The 14,938-nt window shown below is 36.9% G+C and overlaps 1 protein-coding gene across 3 annotated transcripts in view; it reads left to right on the top strand.

The window, feature by feature from the left end:
- Positions 1 to 14,938, top strand: part of PRKD1 (protein kinase D1) — a 431,283-nt gene that overhangs the window by 361,950 nt on the left and 54,395 nt on the right. For all 3 annotated transcript variants that reach the window (XM_036736930.1, XM_036736933.1, XM_036736931.1), the window contains 3 exons: positions 1,397 to 1,676; positions 2,752 to 2,804; positions 8,081 to 8,153. In XM_036736930.1, the coding sequence (XP_036592825.1) occupies positions 1,397 to 1,676; positions 2,752 to 2,804; positions 8,081 to 8,153 (406 nt within the window). The remainder of the gene's footprint in view (positions 1 to 1,396; positions 1,677 to 2,751; positions 2,805 to 8,080; positions 8,154 to 14,938) is intronic.

Here is a 14,938-nt window from a genome sequence, read left to right as displayed (position 1 = left end):
GCATATATACGACACATTCTGGAAAGGAGTTCTATTCGAAGACTTGTTCTACACACTGACCACACTCCAGAGTACGGCAGAATTGAATGTTATGATTTAAGCTGCTCCCCCTGTGCACTCAGCCTAGCTTCATAGGCTCGTAGAACTAGAGATGGGAGGGACCAGTTCCCCCATTTTACAAATGAGGAAACTGAGGACCAGTTTCACTCAGGGAATATGCGGCAGAAGAGGGTTTTGGACTCACATGTTTGACTCCAGGTTCAGCCTTCTTTCTCCAGCAAACAACTGCCAGTCTCTTTATACCTGCGAGGAATTCTTCACAAAATGAAACAGATCAGATGAAATTAATCTCTTAGTTCTGTCAAGCTCTGTTTGACACATGAGACCAGACCCACTGAGGGCTTTTACCTAAATCAACACGCTCTAGATTAAGAAGTCTAGTCTGAAGTTGCTTGATTAAATATTATTCAATTCTCAGCTAAGGAGAAAAGTAGGCGTGGATTCTGGGTGGATCATTTTGTTAGTTTTGAAACTAAGATTATTATTATTTGTTTATCAGTAAGTAAATGAATCCTTTTTACCATTAAGTGAGCAGTAAATATGAGGAATCTCTTAGCATTCTGTTATGTCTGCTCTATTATAATGTTTTCTCTTTCTTCTTGCATGTTGGCCTGAACTGCATTTGTCTTTGAAATAACAGGGAAAGGGACAGTCACATGTTATCCAGCAGAGAAAATGTGCTTCTTAAACTAGTAGCCTTCTTGATTTCTACTAAGAATTACTCACTAGTCTTTTTATGTCACAGTAATAATTGCAATTTAGAAAAACTTAATCTTGTTTTTATAGTCTTTTAGGATACTTTAAAAAGTCATGTTTCTTCATATGAGTTTAGACCAATATTAATTTTCTGTATTCTTCATTTATACTAATTTTCACTTAAATTAGATTCATTAATTTTAATAAATATTAAAATAATAGCAATCCAAGACCTCACTTATTCTTTGTGGACTTGGAAGATTGTTTTCTGTAGAATGGAGATTATAATGCCAGTGTATGATTAAAAATGCATGTTTTAGGGTAGCTAGATGACGCAGTGAGTAGAGTGCCAGCCCTGGAGTCAGGAGGACCTGAGTTCAAATGTGGCCTCAGACATTTGACACACTAGCTGTGTGGCCTTGGGCAAGTCACTTAACTCCAATTGCCCTGCCTTCCTCCCTCCAAAAAAAATGAAAAATGTATGTGCGTGTTTTTAAGTAAACACCTGTCAGCAATAGAAATGATAAATAATGTTTGCTTTTCAGGGATGTTTATTAATATGTCCTAGGAGGATTGTTTTTTAAAAATTCTTCCAATTTATATATTTTTGATAATCTACATATAATCGTTTATTCCATAGGAAATTCCACTATCTGAAATTTTATCCCTGGAACCTGCAAAAACTTTTTCTTTAATTCCTAGTGGGGCCAACCCCCATTGTTTTGAAATCACTACAGAACATGTAGTCTACTATGTGGGAGAAAATGTAGTCAGTCCCTCAAGCCCTCCACCAAGCAACAGCATACTTAACAGTGGGGCCGGCACCGATGTGGCCAGAATGTGGGAGATGGCTATTCAGCATGCTCTTATGCCTGTCATTCCAAAGGGAGCACCCCCTGGGTCTGGACCCAGTTTACACCGTGAGTTCGCCTTTCTTTCACTCTCATTATGTATGGTAACATGTTTTCACGATGATGCTCATTTGATTAGGGATGTTGTAAAAAGGTGGCAGTCCTGTTCGTTTTCTACTCCTGCCTCTCCGTGTGTTGCTGTGGCTTTCCAGTGAGTAAAATAACACTCTTTAGAAGGATATGACCTAGCATTTAGAAACACTTGGCATCTTGGTATGCCACAATCCCAAGAAATATTTTTTAAAAGTACGATTTTACTATCGACTTTTAAAATAAATTATATAATAAAGTTGTAGCATGTCTGTGTGAACCATTTATGTTTGGTTTAAGCATCAGCACCAGTCTGGGACTATTGTTCACGAAAGAAAAATGTGATTGACTCACCCTGATTGTGGCAGGTGTGTCAGAAAGAGCTCTGCTGTTTTAGACAGAATCGATGTGAGACACTTTCTTCAATCCTGTCCAGCATGGAGCTCTGCACACAGTAGGTACCCAAGAACTGTTAATGAATGACAGTCAGCTCCCAGGTGATAGCTTACCCATCAGCAGCATCAGAAACACAGTATCACAAATCGGCTGCATGCAGTCACTGAAGGGTAGGCGAGAAAATGTAGATTTTTAGAGACTTATTTTCTCTGAAATGGTGATTTCTTTTAAAAATTTTCATACAGTTCTCCCAGTCATGAAGTTGGTGCATACACTCCATGTTTGGGGAGTCAAAGTGCTGCATTTATTGTTCTATTATCCCAGTCTATGTATCCATCTTTCCTACCAATACAGATGCTAAAAGACTGTTAAATAAAAATTTGTAAGGAATAATTCTATGATTGCAAAGAGATAAAAATTATCAAATAGAAATTTTCTTTAAAAAATCTAATTGTCTGTGTGACCTTGGGCAAGTCATTTATCTCCAATTGCCCTGCCTTCCCCCCTCCAAAAAGAAAAATAAAGAAAAAAAAAGAAATAAAAAAATCTAATTGTTCTGATTTACTTTAAAATAGATAGCACTATAATTTATTTTTCTTCGGCATTAACTCCACATATCTTCTTTATTGACTTTTTCTTTTTACATGTATAATTCCAGGGGACATATCCATCAGTATCTCTGTATCAAACTGCCAGATTCAAGAAAATGTGGTGAGTATTTGAGAGTTATTTTTTTAAGTGGGGAAACGTATTTAAGAAAAGAAAAAATGCAGGTGAAACATTTATTTTAATCATTCCTACTGGCAACGTTTCATAGAGGGTCTAATATGATGAATTGGGGTGTCCTCTTTTCCATAAGACTTTATAACAGGGGTTCTTTACCTTTCGGGGCACACGTACTTCTCTGGCCGTCTGCTGAAGCCTATGGACCCCTTCTCAGAATAATATTTTTAAATGCAAAAATTAAAATACACATAATTATAATGGAAACTATATTGAAATAGTTCTCAAACATATATATGTATGTATGTATATGTATATATTTAAAAACACAAGTTTATAGACTCCAAACTAAGAACCAACCTGTTCTAGATGTTATTGCAGAATTGCTCTTCATATGCAACACTGGGAAATTTTTCTACACTGTCTGCCGTTATTGCCGGGCCAAATTTGCCAAGTGGAGACCTAGGTCTCCTAGAAGCAAGCTGAACTCAGTTATGTTAGCAGCAGAATGTTGTTGTTCAGTTGTTTCAGTCACGTCTGAATCTTTGTGATCCCATCTGGGGTTTTCTTGTTAAAATGTCTGAAGCTAGATCTGAATTTAGGAAGAACAGTCTTCCTGACTCCAGGGCTGGCACTGTATCCACTGTGCCATCCAGCTGTCCCCAGGAGAACAGGGGCTATAGAAAAAGCACCAGAACTGTACAGATCTAGGTTTGAATCCTGACCTTGACAGTAGTTCTGTGACCTTGGACGAGTCATTTAGGCTTTTGTCGTTTGATTTGTAAAATGGAGATATAATGCTACTCACAATACTTACCTTACAGTGTTTCCAGAAAAGTATTTTACAAACCTTAAAGCGCTGCATTGATGTGACATTATTAGTAAATGATTCTGAGCAAATTGACTAACAACTCTGGGACTGGGTTTCTGTGTTTATAACAATGGTAGTGATATCACAGGACCACAGATGCAGAGCCTAAATATGACCCTGGGTCTCACTTTGTGGATGAGGACACTAAGACTCAAGAAGATTAAATGACTTGTCCAGGGTCACATGGAGACTAAGCATCAGGGGCTTGAGTTGAACCCAGGTCTTAGAGCTTTTCATATTTCACATAGAGAACACACTTTGGCTGTTAGAGGGGAAAATAGGGTCAGCAGCCTATCCAAAACATTCATTAATTCTGATCCTTTGGCCGCTGTTTTTTAAGCCTGCACTATATGGCAAGGACCTTGAGATGCTTTTGTCACTTGCACATTCCGTAGTTAGGCTCTGGAAAGTTTGACAGGTCAGGTTTTATACATCTACTTGCTCAGACCTAGAGGCACCAACTTTGACTTTATCAGTGGTATAGCACAGTATAGATCCCCGGTACTCTGAAATTTTGAACTTTGCCGTACTTTTGTTTTTCTCAGGATATCTTCCCCCAAAGGCAAATTGACAAAGGATGAGTTGATCCTTCACCATTATGGCACAGAATACTGCTTTCAGCCCTACGTAGCCTCATATACACGTTTAAAAATCTAATTTCGTGCAATTCCACACATTGCTGAAGTTTTCTAAATCAATGGCTATTTGTACGAGCTTTCATAGGAATTAGTGAACTTTGGTGCCTCCAGAATAGTCAGTGAGCTCCTATAGTCTCAGCTATGTCAGCTTTCAGGAGTGAGCTCCTATAGTCTCAGCTATGTCATCTTTCAGGAGTGAGCTCCTATAGTCTCAGCTATGTCATCTTTCAGGAGTGTCAGGTCTCTGATGAACCCAAGAAAAATCAGAAAGTAGAAGATTCCCAAAGGCTACAGGAAGATGTGCGCTCATTTCCCCTTTGGGAGGGTGGCATCATTATTTACTTCTATTAAGTTTGACCTGTTACTAGTTTCTTACTCCCAGAAAATTTAAAGATGACTAGTTCTACTCTAGATTGGAACAGTCAATGAGAAAAATGTTGGGAGGGAGAAAGAGAAAACTTCAAAATCTATCCAGTCCATCTTCCAGCCTCCAGGCAACTTTGTATCTAAAACTTAAAATTTCCAGAATATTCAAGAAGAATCAAGGACTTGATAGTCAGATGGATCTGGTAGTAGGACAGAATTCTGATAAATGGATCTTTGATTACAAAGGATAAAGGCTGAAAGAAAATAGAATAGAAGTCTATAAAATCGTAAAGGGAATGGATCACAGGATCATGAATATGTTTACCATATTCCAGAATACAAATAAACCCCCTCAGATAGGTACCTTCAGCACTGTTGCATTAATATAGAATAATCTAACCCAGGCTCAAGTCAGGGTTCTCATATTTAATCCTTCAGCTCTGAGATATGATGTCTTTCTGATATACAATGCCCTCAGCTAGTCCCTAAGGGACCAATCTCCTTCAGCCTTGGTGGCCAATTTGAATCTTCCTTTTCTCCTTGAGTTCTTGCATATCACAGACAAAATGTTAAATATTTTATACAAACAGTTCACTGCTAGGGACCTCACAAATAACCCCATTAATAGCAAAGAGACATTAAACTAATCGCTGCACAAATCTCTGCAACACGCACATGAATGGAAAAAAGATCTTAAATTCTTTTTAAACATCTATAATTCCAAAACCACTGCCTTAACTTGTCTTTTTTAAAAAAACTTTCAATTTTTTTCTGTAACCTAGACTCTTGGAAAAAGGAAATTAGAGAAATTTAACTATCAAGTCTCCAGGATTCAATTCTCACCAATTTCTCTCCCTTTCCCATGCCTTTCACTAGAACTCAATTCATTTCCATTTCCTTCACCCCATCCCCCAACCCTTTTCAAGATGTGATTTCCTGAGAATAGGGAGTACATTCCCTAAGGGTAGGCAGCAGGGTTTTAATTATTCTTTAAGAAATAATATAAAAACTCACTGAAACATTGACATTTCCAGCTAGATTTCAAACTAGCAGTTAAGAGGTTGTAAACAAAAGGGCCTGAAGGGAAAGCTGACTTCTTGGCTGACAAAATTTAGGTTTAGGTCCCAAAGGCCTCAGCAGAGTGGAATGGTTGGCTGAATCAAATTAAATAAGATTCAATAGGGATCCATATAAAGTTCTACATCTATGATCTGAAAAATCCATTTTATTAGTATCAGATTTGAGGAATCTGGGAAGGGGGTGTGTGAAAATGGCCAAACAGTCCTTTTACTGACAAGGATATGAATGTTTTGATGGACTCCAAGTTTAAGCTGCTTCTCTGATGTGATGTGACAACTACTGAAATATCTGTGACCTTAGGCTTCATAATGGAAGAATCAGGCCCCTCAATGCTCTGCTGCTCTGGTTGAACTACATTTGTATTTAGGTTAGACCATCACATTTTTTAGGGACAGCAGTGATTAGCTGAAATGTCTCCAAAGGAAATGGTCAAGATAGTAAAGAAATTCCAAGTAATATGAGAATTATTTGAAGGATCTGTTGGCATTTAGCTAAGAGATTTGTGAAAGTGGGAGGACATGGTTTTTCTCTAAGTATTTGAACAACCATTCCATGGAAGAGAGATTAGACTTGGTTTGCAATGTTGTAGAGGGCAGAATTACTATAAGTAAGAAAGGGGTAGATTGCAGATTAATGTAAACAAGATATTCCTGTTAGATCTTCCCAAATGGAATGGGCATGCTTTGGAAATGGTGAGCTTCCCAACTCTGAGGATTGTCAAGCAGAGGCTGGGTGACCACATCTCTGTGGTCTGATAGAGGATGTTCTTGCTTCAAGTAAGAAGAATTGAAATAGATAGACTCCGAGGACCTTTTGAACTCTTGAGATTCTGTGATTTTTAACAAGAAAGTTACCCGGCTTCCTGACCTTTTGCCCTGGTATCGTTAGTTTTCTTTTTTCTTTTCCCATTGTCTTCAAGGCAGTTCTCACCTTCAGAAACCTTATATCAGCACCTTTCAGTCATTATTCCTAGTTCAGCTTTTAGGAACCAAAAAGAATGAGCATAACCCTCCTTCTGCATGATGGGCCTTCAAATACTTGAGAACACTAGTCACAATCATTACCCTAGACATTCTATTCTTCAAGTTAAATACACCCATTTCCTTGTAACAGCAAGCACCCTAGCATACCCAGGACAGCTTGCTAGCACAGCTTCTTTGATCTGAGAAATTACCACAAAGATCAACAGAGAGGGCTTCCAAATGTCTGACCAAAGTGATACATACATAATCACCAAGGAGGGAGCACCAACATCTGGGTTTTCAAAGCCAGGGGCCTCCTTAATGGCTACCCAGAGTCTCATCTGGCCAAATCACACAAACATTCTTCCCGTGAGTGATCCCTGAAGCAAAATGCTAACCTCAGAATATATATACAGCCCAAAGGCATCACAATCCTCATGCTTCAGTGCCTAATTACCAAAAGGTGTGAATGCCTTCCTGCAAGCAAGCCTCCCCATAAACAAGCTTCCCCTTTAAGAAAGTTCCTCCCCGATGGGTTCCATGTAACTCAGGATGTATCACAGCTGTGAGCTGAACACAGGTGGTCACATTAGCTTATTAATGGACAGGGAAGAACTTCCTATTCCATCAACATTACATTCCTTCAGCCAGTCCTTTTACTGGCAGAATTACTGTTATTTTGATCCTTCACTGGATATTCTCTACCTTATATCGATGCCCTTCCTAAATTCTGGTGTCTAGAACTGATGACAGGATATTCTATATGGGATCTGGCCAGGGCAGAGTATCATTGTAGCTAGGTGGCACAGAGGGTAGAGCCCTGGACCTGGAGTCATAAAAACCTGAGTACAATTCTTACCTCAGACACTTACCTAGCTGTGTGACCCTGGGCAAGTCACTGACTCAACTGTATGATGGGGATAGTCATACACCTACCTCCCAGAGTTATTGTAAGGATCAAATGAGATACTACAAGTAAAGTACTTAGCACATGGCCTAGTACCTAGTAGGTGCTTAATAAATGCTTATTTCCTTCTTTCTCTAATAAAAATGAAGTTTTGACTGCCGCACCACACTGTTGACTTATTAAGGTTTTAGTCCCATTAGACACTTATTGGCTATATAATCCTGGAACACATACATACATATGTGTGTTTATATGCACATGTATAGATACATACATGCACACATGTGTGTATATGTGTGTGCATATATATATTCGGGTTATGTTTAGATATAGAATGCTTCTCATTAAAACAAAATTCTCAAAACACCTACTTTAATGATCAGGTTTGACTTTTTTGCCTTCAGCTAATAGTTGGTGTATATTGTGCTTGTTACCAACAGGACATTAGTACTGTATATCAGATCTTTCCAGATGAAGTACTGGGTTCAGGACAGTTTGGGATCGTTTATGGAGGTAAGGCCGTTTGTTCACCAAGTACTTTTTAACTTGTTTTAGATTCCTCAGCACTTGTATTCATTCATTCCACATCTATTTATTATGCATTATGCTAGAGGCTGGGGGTGCTGATAAGAGGTCGTCATAGTCTTCATGTATCCTCAGGTGGGAAAAATGCACACGGGTCTTTCTAAATAAAAGTTACACAGATAATCAATGGACTGTTTCTATGAAGGCTTTATAAGCAGATGCATATGTGTATTATATATGCTCTTTGTTTAGCAACTAGACATACCTCCATCTTTCTTATGCATATATCTATATCTATCTATATACGTGTGTATACACACACACGCGCACGCACACACACACACACACACACACACACAAGGTTCACATATGTGAGAGGACGCATGGTGTAGTGTATACAGATAGACTGGCAGATGGAAAGACCTGGATTCAAGTCACTCTGACATACAAACTTTGTGACTATGGGCAAGTCTCTGAACTACCCAGACCACTGCGTAAGACCGTAAAGTCACAAGATGAGTCGCTGGTCTTTATCAGTGCAGAGAGTTTCCACACAGATGCAATCACAGGTTCAGATGGATGGATAGATGTATATATATATATATATATATATATATATATATATATATATATATGCACATACACGTAGGTACGTATGCATGTATGTATATAGTTGTGTATCACATATCTTAATCGGTTACTTTTAAAAATTTTATTTATTTTATTTTTAATTTATGAAATAAAACAAGCATTTCCTTAACATAGTAGAATAATAAAAAGATGATTACATGTGAAACTGCAAATTTATTATGCACAACTTTGCTATTCCTTCTAAATATACAATAAATTTTTCATGTAAATTTCTTTTTTTCTTCCCTTCCCTTCCCCCTGCCCTAGAGATGGTTACTATTAGACACAAATATGTATGCATGTATACATGTATGTGTGTATGCATATATATGTACATACATATATGTACATGTGTGTATAAGATCATTCTAAACATACTTCTATTTATCAGGTACTTTATTATCAATTCAGACATAGTTTAATATCGCTCAATTAATTTAATTCAGTCGTCTGACTAAAACTGAATTGGTCATGAAATACTCAATTAAAATGATCAGAAAATATATCATGTAAATTTTCGTGTCATTTGAATTTTGTGCTTCATTAAGCTTTATGATCTTCAAAACTGTCAACATTTGTTCACAAGAACACCTAAATAGTCATCTTTTTTTTCTCTCTGTGCTAGTCTCTGGTCGTTGAACTCTTTCCTTCCATTCTCTAAGTTCTATCCAAGTCACGTATTAGTGCAATTCTGTCTTCCTTTCAATACAAGTGGCCTTCAGCTCTAGGTGACCCCGTTCTGTTTCTGCAGTTCTGACGATGTGGTAACAGAGAAGGCCAAAGAAGGACCTTAAAATCACAAATAGGTTAGAGCATCTATAAACTTCGATTTAATGTTGCTACTCTAAATGGGAGATTCTTGTCCAACTACCAACAAGTTGACACAATATTTTAGTCATTGAAACCGTATCAATACATTCACATTCTCAGTACAAAAAAAAAAACCCAGAAAACGTAAGGAAGTTGAAGTTAAGTGAAAGGATGGACACTGTCCAAAGACAAGAAGAAGAATCATTTCATGAAAGATTTGGTCTCGCTTGGCAGTGTTCATTCTGAGCTTAGCCAGAATGTCACAATAAATATACTGTAGTTTTGTGAACCAGTTTTTGTTGCTGAGAATGAACAAGTAGGGACATGCTATGAAGAGCGTGACAAAATACTCCATCCAGGTCAACACATATTGATGCGCATACACCAACTTCATTGCAAAGGTAACTATATAAAGAAGGTTATAAAACCTAGACAATGTAGTTTAGAGTCAAGAAACAAAATAAGTTAAAAATAAGCAAAAAGTTAAATTCAGCCTGAGTTTCTACCTTATACACCTCATATTGGCAAAATTGACAAAAAAAGAAAAAATGCCAAATTTTGGAGGGACTGCAGAAAAACAAACATATAAATGTCTTGTTAGTGGACACGTGAAATGATAAGACCATTCTGGAAAATGATTTGTAGCTATGCCTAAAACTTGCCAAATTATGTACAGCCTGTAACACAGAGATACCACTATTGGGCCTTCACATCAAAGGCCTTTCTGCCAAAGACAGAAAAAACGGACACATATACACATACACACCACACACACACACACACACACACACAATATTTACAGAAGCTCTTTTTTGGGGGTGTAGCAATTTGAAAACAAAGGAAGTGCCCATTAATTGTGGAACAGCTGAACATATTGCATATGAATAAATTAGACTACTTTTTATTGTTCTACAAAAGATAAATTTTTTAAAAATTAATAAAAATAAAAGTACATGGACAGTATGATTACTAAAATGAAGTGACTGAGAAGATCCCAAATTTGCTGATACATAGGCCCATTTTGTTTGCTCTTCTGAGACTATTTGAAGAATCAGCACTGAATCGACCTAGCGCAGTGCTGTCAGAGGTCCCAAGTTCAAAGCCTCTCTCATCTGCTTACTATCTATGTGAACTTGAGGGGAGTTTCCTCACTGCAAAATGAGGGGATTGATCTTCATCAAGGTGTCAAACACACAGCTGGTACCACAACTCTCCCAAGTGTCCCCTGAACCAGATTAAAATATAATTAGGAAATATTTAACAAAATAAATAAAATATAATAGAAAAGTAATGTTAATATGTTTTTCCTAAGTTAATATGCAGCCCACAAGGATCCTTATGTTGAATTTAGTGGCCCCTGTTTCTATTTGAGATGGCTGCCACTTCAGGTTCCTTGCAGTTCTAAGAGTTATGATTTTATGATCTACGCATATTACAGACGTATCTCTGATAAAACCACAAGAAGAAAACAGAAAAGCATTTACTAAGGTTTTCACCCTTCCTTCACAGTTACACAATTACCTGAGCAGATATAGAAAATACTTTTTTGGGGGCAGAGTGGATTGTGCCCTGGGCTTGGAGTCAAGAGGACGTGAGTTCAAATCCAGCCTCAGACATGTACTACTGTGTGGGCAAGTTACTGAATCTCTTTGCCTCACTTCTGCCGGTCACTGTTTGACTAAGGCAATGCAATTTAATTCAACATAGCAAGGCTCCTTTCCCTCAAAGTGCTTCCCATTTATATGTCAAGATTGGCATAGACCAATGTCTCACACCATTTACCAAGATAAAGTCCAAATGGATATATGACCTAGATATAAAGAGAGCCATCACAACAAAGTTAGAAGAACATGGAACATATTAATTATTAGAAATGTGGAGCCCAGTGATCTTAGAAAGACATGAAAGGTCTTGCACGAAGTAATGAAGAGCAAAATGAGCTGAACCAAGAGAACACTATGTAAAGTAACAGCAATATTGTTTTAGAAACAACTTTGAGTGGATAAGTCACCCAAATCAACTGCAAAGGATACATGAAGAAAGATGCTATCTGCATCCAGAGAAAAAACTGATAAATAGAAGTACATAGATAATAATTTTACCCATATTACCAATTTATGTCTAATAGTAACCATCTCTGGGGGAGGAGGGAAGAAGAAAAGTTTAAAAAAAATTAAAAATAAATTTACATGATAACTATTATGTATTTAAAAGGTATAGCAAGTTGTACATAATAGATTTGCAGCTTCATATTTGATCATCTTTTTGTTATAATATGTTATGGAAATAAATGCTTGTTTTATTCTTATAAATCAAAAATAAAATAATCTTTTAAAAAGATTATACATGATTTCTTGATAATAACTTTAACCACCATCAGATGAGACATAAAATAGGATGTTATATGTTCATCAAAGGTATTCATGTCTGTGCAAATCCCAATAGAAGAGGATTCCCTCTAGATAGCTTCCGTAGATAGATGTTGTCGCCTTTTGGATGCTTCTATTTATAGATGTCATTTTGATGACTGCATCAGATCCCAGAATATTACAACACCTTCTCAAAGAGATTCCTAACAATTCAATAATAATCCCAATAATCTCTAATTCTAGTAATAATTTCAGGTAATTGCAGAAAATGGGAGAAAAATGTCTGTTTTCTAAAATAAAAGTAGAAGAAGAGTCCATTTAGTTAGCCTGACAGCACATATATGTTAGATAGGTTATGCTGATGGACAGTGAATTGATTCCAGAATTAAATAAGAGGAAGAAAAAAATCAGCTTTGTGGGCAGCTGGGTGGCACATTGCATAGAGCTTCGGACTTGGAATCAGAAAGGAAATGTGAGTCTGAATCCTGCCTTAAACACTAAGTTGTATAACCCAGGACAAGCCATTTAACCTAACAGTTTAATAATATCACCTACTTACCAGAGTTTTGTGAGGATCGTGATAGAATACAAGATGTAAAACGCTTTGGAAATCTCAAAATTACGTATGCAAACTTATATGTGTATATACATGCTAGTCATTGAAATGGTACAATGCGTTTAATGAGCCCAAGCTTCTCCCTAACTGAAAAAACATATTTTAATACTAGTATTTTTCCAGTAATTCTGTACAGTTTTGAATCAGAGAATGTGACGTTGTTTGAATCAATTAACCGAACGCTATATCCTTAGTCTTTTAGTGAGTCAACAAACATTTGTTAATTGCCTAGGGTGTGCCAGGCATTGTGCTAAGCGCCGGGGATACAAAGAAGGGCAAAAACAAGCAAACCAAAAAACAACCCTTGCTGTCAGGGAGCTTGGAGTCTAATGGGGGAAGATCATACGGCAACAACTCTGTCCAAGCAAGATATGTGCAGGATAAATTGAGGGCGCTCTCAGATAGAAGGTACTAAAATTGAGGAAGACTTAAAAAGGCTTCGTGCAGGTGGGACTGTACTTGGGACTTATGGAAGCCAGGGAAGCTGTGAGGGGGAGATGGAGAAAGAGAAGTACAGATATCAAGGACAGCCAATGAAAATACTCAGAGTCTGGAGATAATGGGGATGAGAATAAGCATGTGTATGGTACTTACTGTGTGCCGGCTCTTTACAAATATTATCTCATTCGATCCCCACAAGAGCCCTGAGAAGCAGGTATTGTTGTTGTCCTCACTTTACAACTGAAGAAATCGAGGCGAACAGATTAGGTGGATTTTTCCCAGGGTCACACAACTAGTAAATGTCTGGGGTTACATTTGAACTCAGGTCTTCATGACTCTAAGCCCAACCCAGTCAATATTGTGAGTGGTCTGAATGTCCATGAAGGAATAATTGGTAGACATAAGAAAGCTACAGTTTTGTGTTTGGTTTTTTTGGGGGGGGGGGCGGTTTGGGGGGGTCGGTGATAACTCGTGTACAAGGAGGGCCAAAAAAGAGATCATTAAGGAAATGTCTGATCAGAAAAAGGGGGAGGGCAATCATGAAAGCTAGGGATAAAAAACAGTCCAGATGATGGCCTTTTAACTTAAAGAATGTTCACTGACTGAAAGGAAGACCTCCAACTTATTGGCTGGATCCTCCATTTAGGATTTATTGGAAAATGTGGGAGACAATTGTGAAAAGGCTTGGGAGGGTGTCAGTGTTCCCTCTTAGAATGAGCAAGAGCATCAACAGGATCACGGATCCATTGAAGCACTGGATTTTGGATCAGATCAAATTGAAGTCAGTACTCTGGGAGCTCTATTAAAAAAGCATAATTTCTATTTTAAAAATATTTAAAAAATATTTAAAAATATTAATTTAAGAGCATCGACAGGATCACGGATCCATTGAAGCACTGGATTTTGGATCAGATCAAATTGAAGTCAGTACTCTGGGAGCTCTATTAAAAAAGCATAATTTCTATTTTAAAAATATTGCCATGTAAGCATACTGTACCCCAACCCATGTTCTACTGTAATGCCACATTACGGCATAAAAATCACTGTGAATTCTTAAAGGCATTTCCAAGTGAACTCAAGTCCTGAAAGCAGCTGTCAGTGGGAATATCAACAGCATTTGTATAACGGGATTACTGTGATGATCAAGGGATAAAATAGACATAAACTAATTTTCAGGCCTCAAAGGAATATTTTTTACATTTGATTTTTATTTTATTTTTTCTCAATTATGTGTAAACAAAGTTTCTAACATTTGTTTTATTTTTTTAATTTTGATTTCCAAATTCTTTCTTTCCCTCCTATCCCTCCCCCTTCCTTGTGAAGACAAGCACTTTAATTTTTATTATACATGTACAGTCATGTAAAACATAGGAATATATATATTTAAATTCACAAATATCAGAAGTTCAGAAGGAAGTATAAACAAATAGGACAATTTTGAATGTAACAAGTTGAATTTATTTTATACTTTTTAAAGTAACCTATGTGAAATAGATATTCACAAATTCATATTTAATATTTTTATGTTCTGTTTCTGTGTGGAAATTATCTTTTTGGTGTCTAAGTTCAAAATAAAGACTAAAATTTTATAAAGTATCATGTAAATATTGTTTTGTTGTGTTGTGTATTGTGTTATGTTATGTATTATTACCACGCCTGTACATTTTTAAATATGAGCCTAATCATAGAATGGATGTCATTTAAGTACCAGACCAGTTAAGAAAAACTTGATTGTGGGATGATGAATTTTTTTTCTACTGAGAAACTAATGAAGACTGTCTACTATCTTGTAGAGAAATTTGCATCAGTAAAGAGAGTGCCCACACTAACAAAATCATACATAATTAAAAGTAAACAGCCCCAAATTCCTTTTTTAATGCTTTGAAATATCTAATTTCAGTAAAATC

The sequence above is a fragment of the Trichosurus vulpecula genome, chromosome 8 (genome assembly GCF_011100635.1).
Source record: "Trichosurus vulpecula isolate mTriVul1 chromosome 8, mTriVul1.pri, whole genome shotgun sequence".
Lineage (NCBI taxonomy): Eukaryota > Metazoa > Chordata > Mammalia > Diprotodontia > Phalangeridae > Trichosurus > Trichosurus vulpecula.
This window is presented reverse-complemented; position numbering and strand designations above follow the sequence as displayed.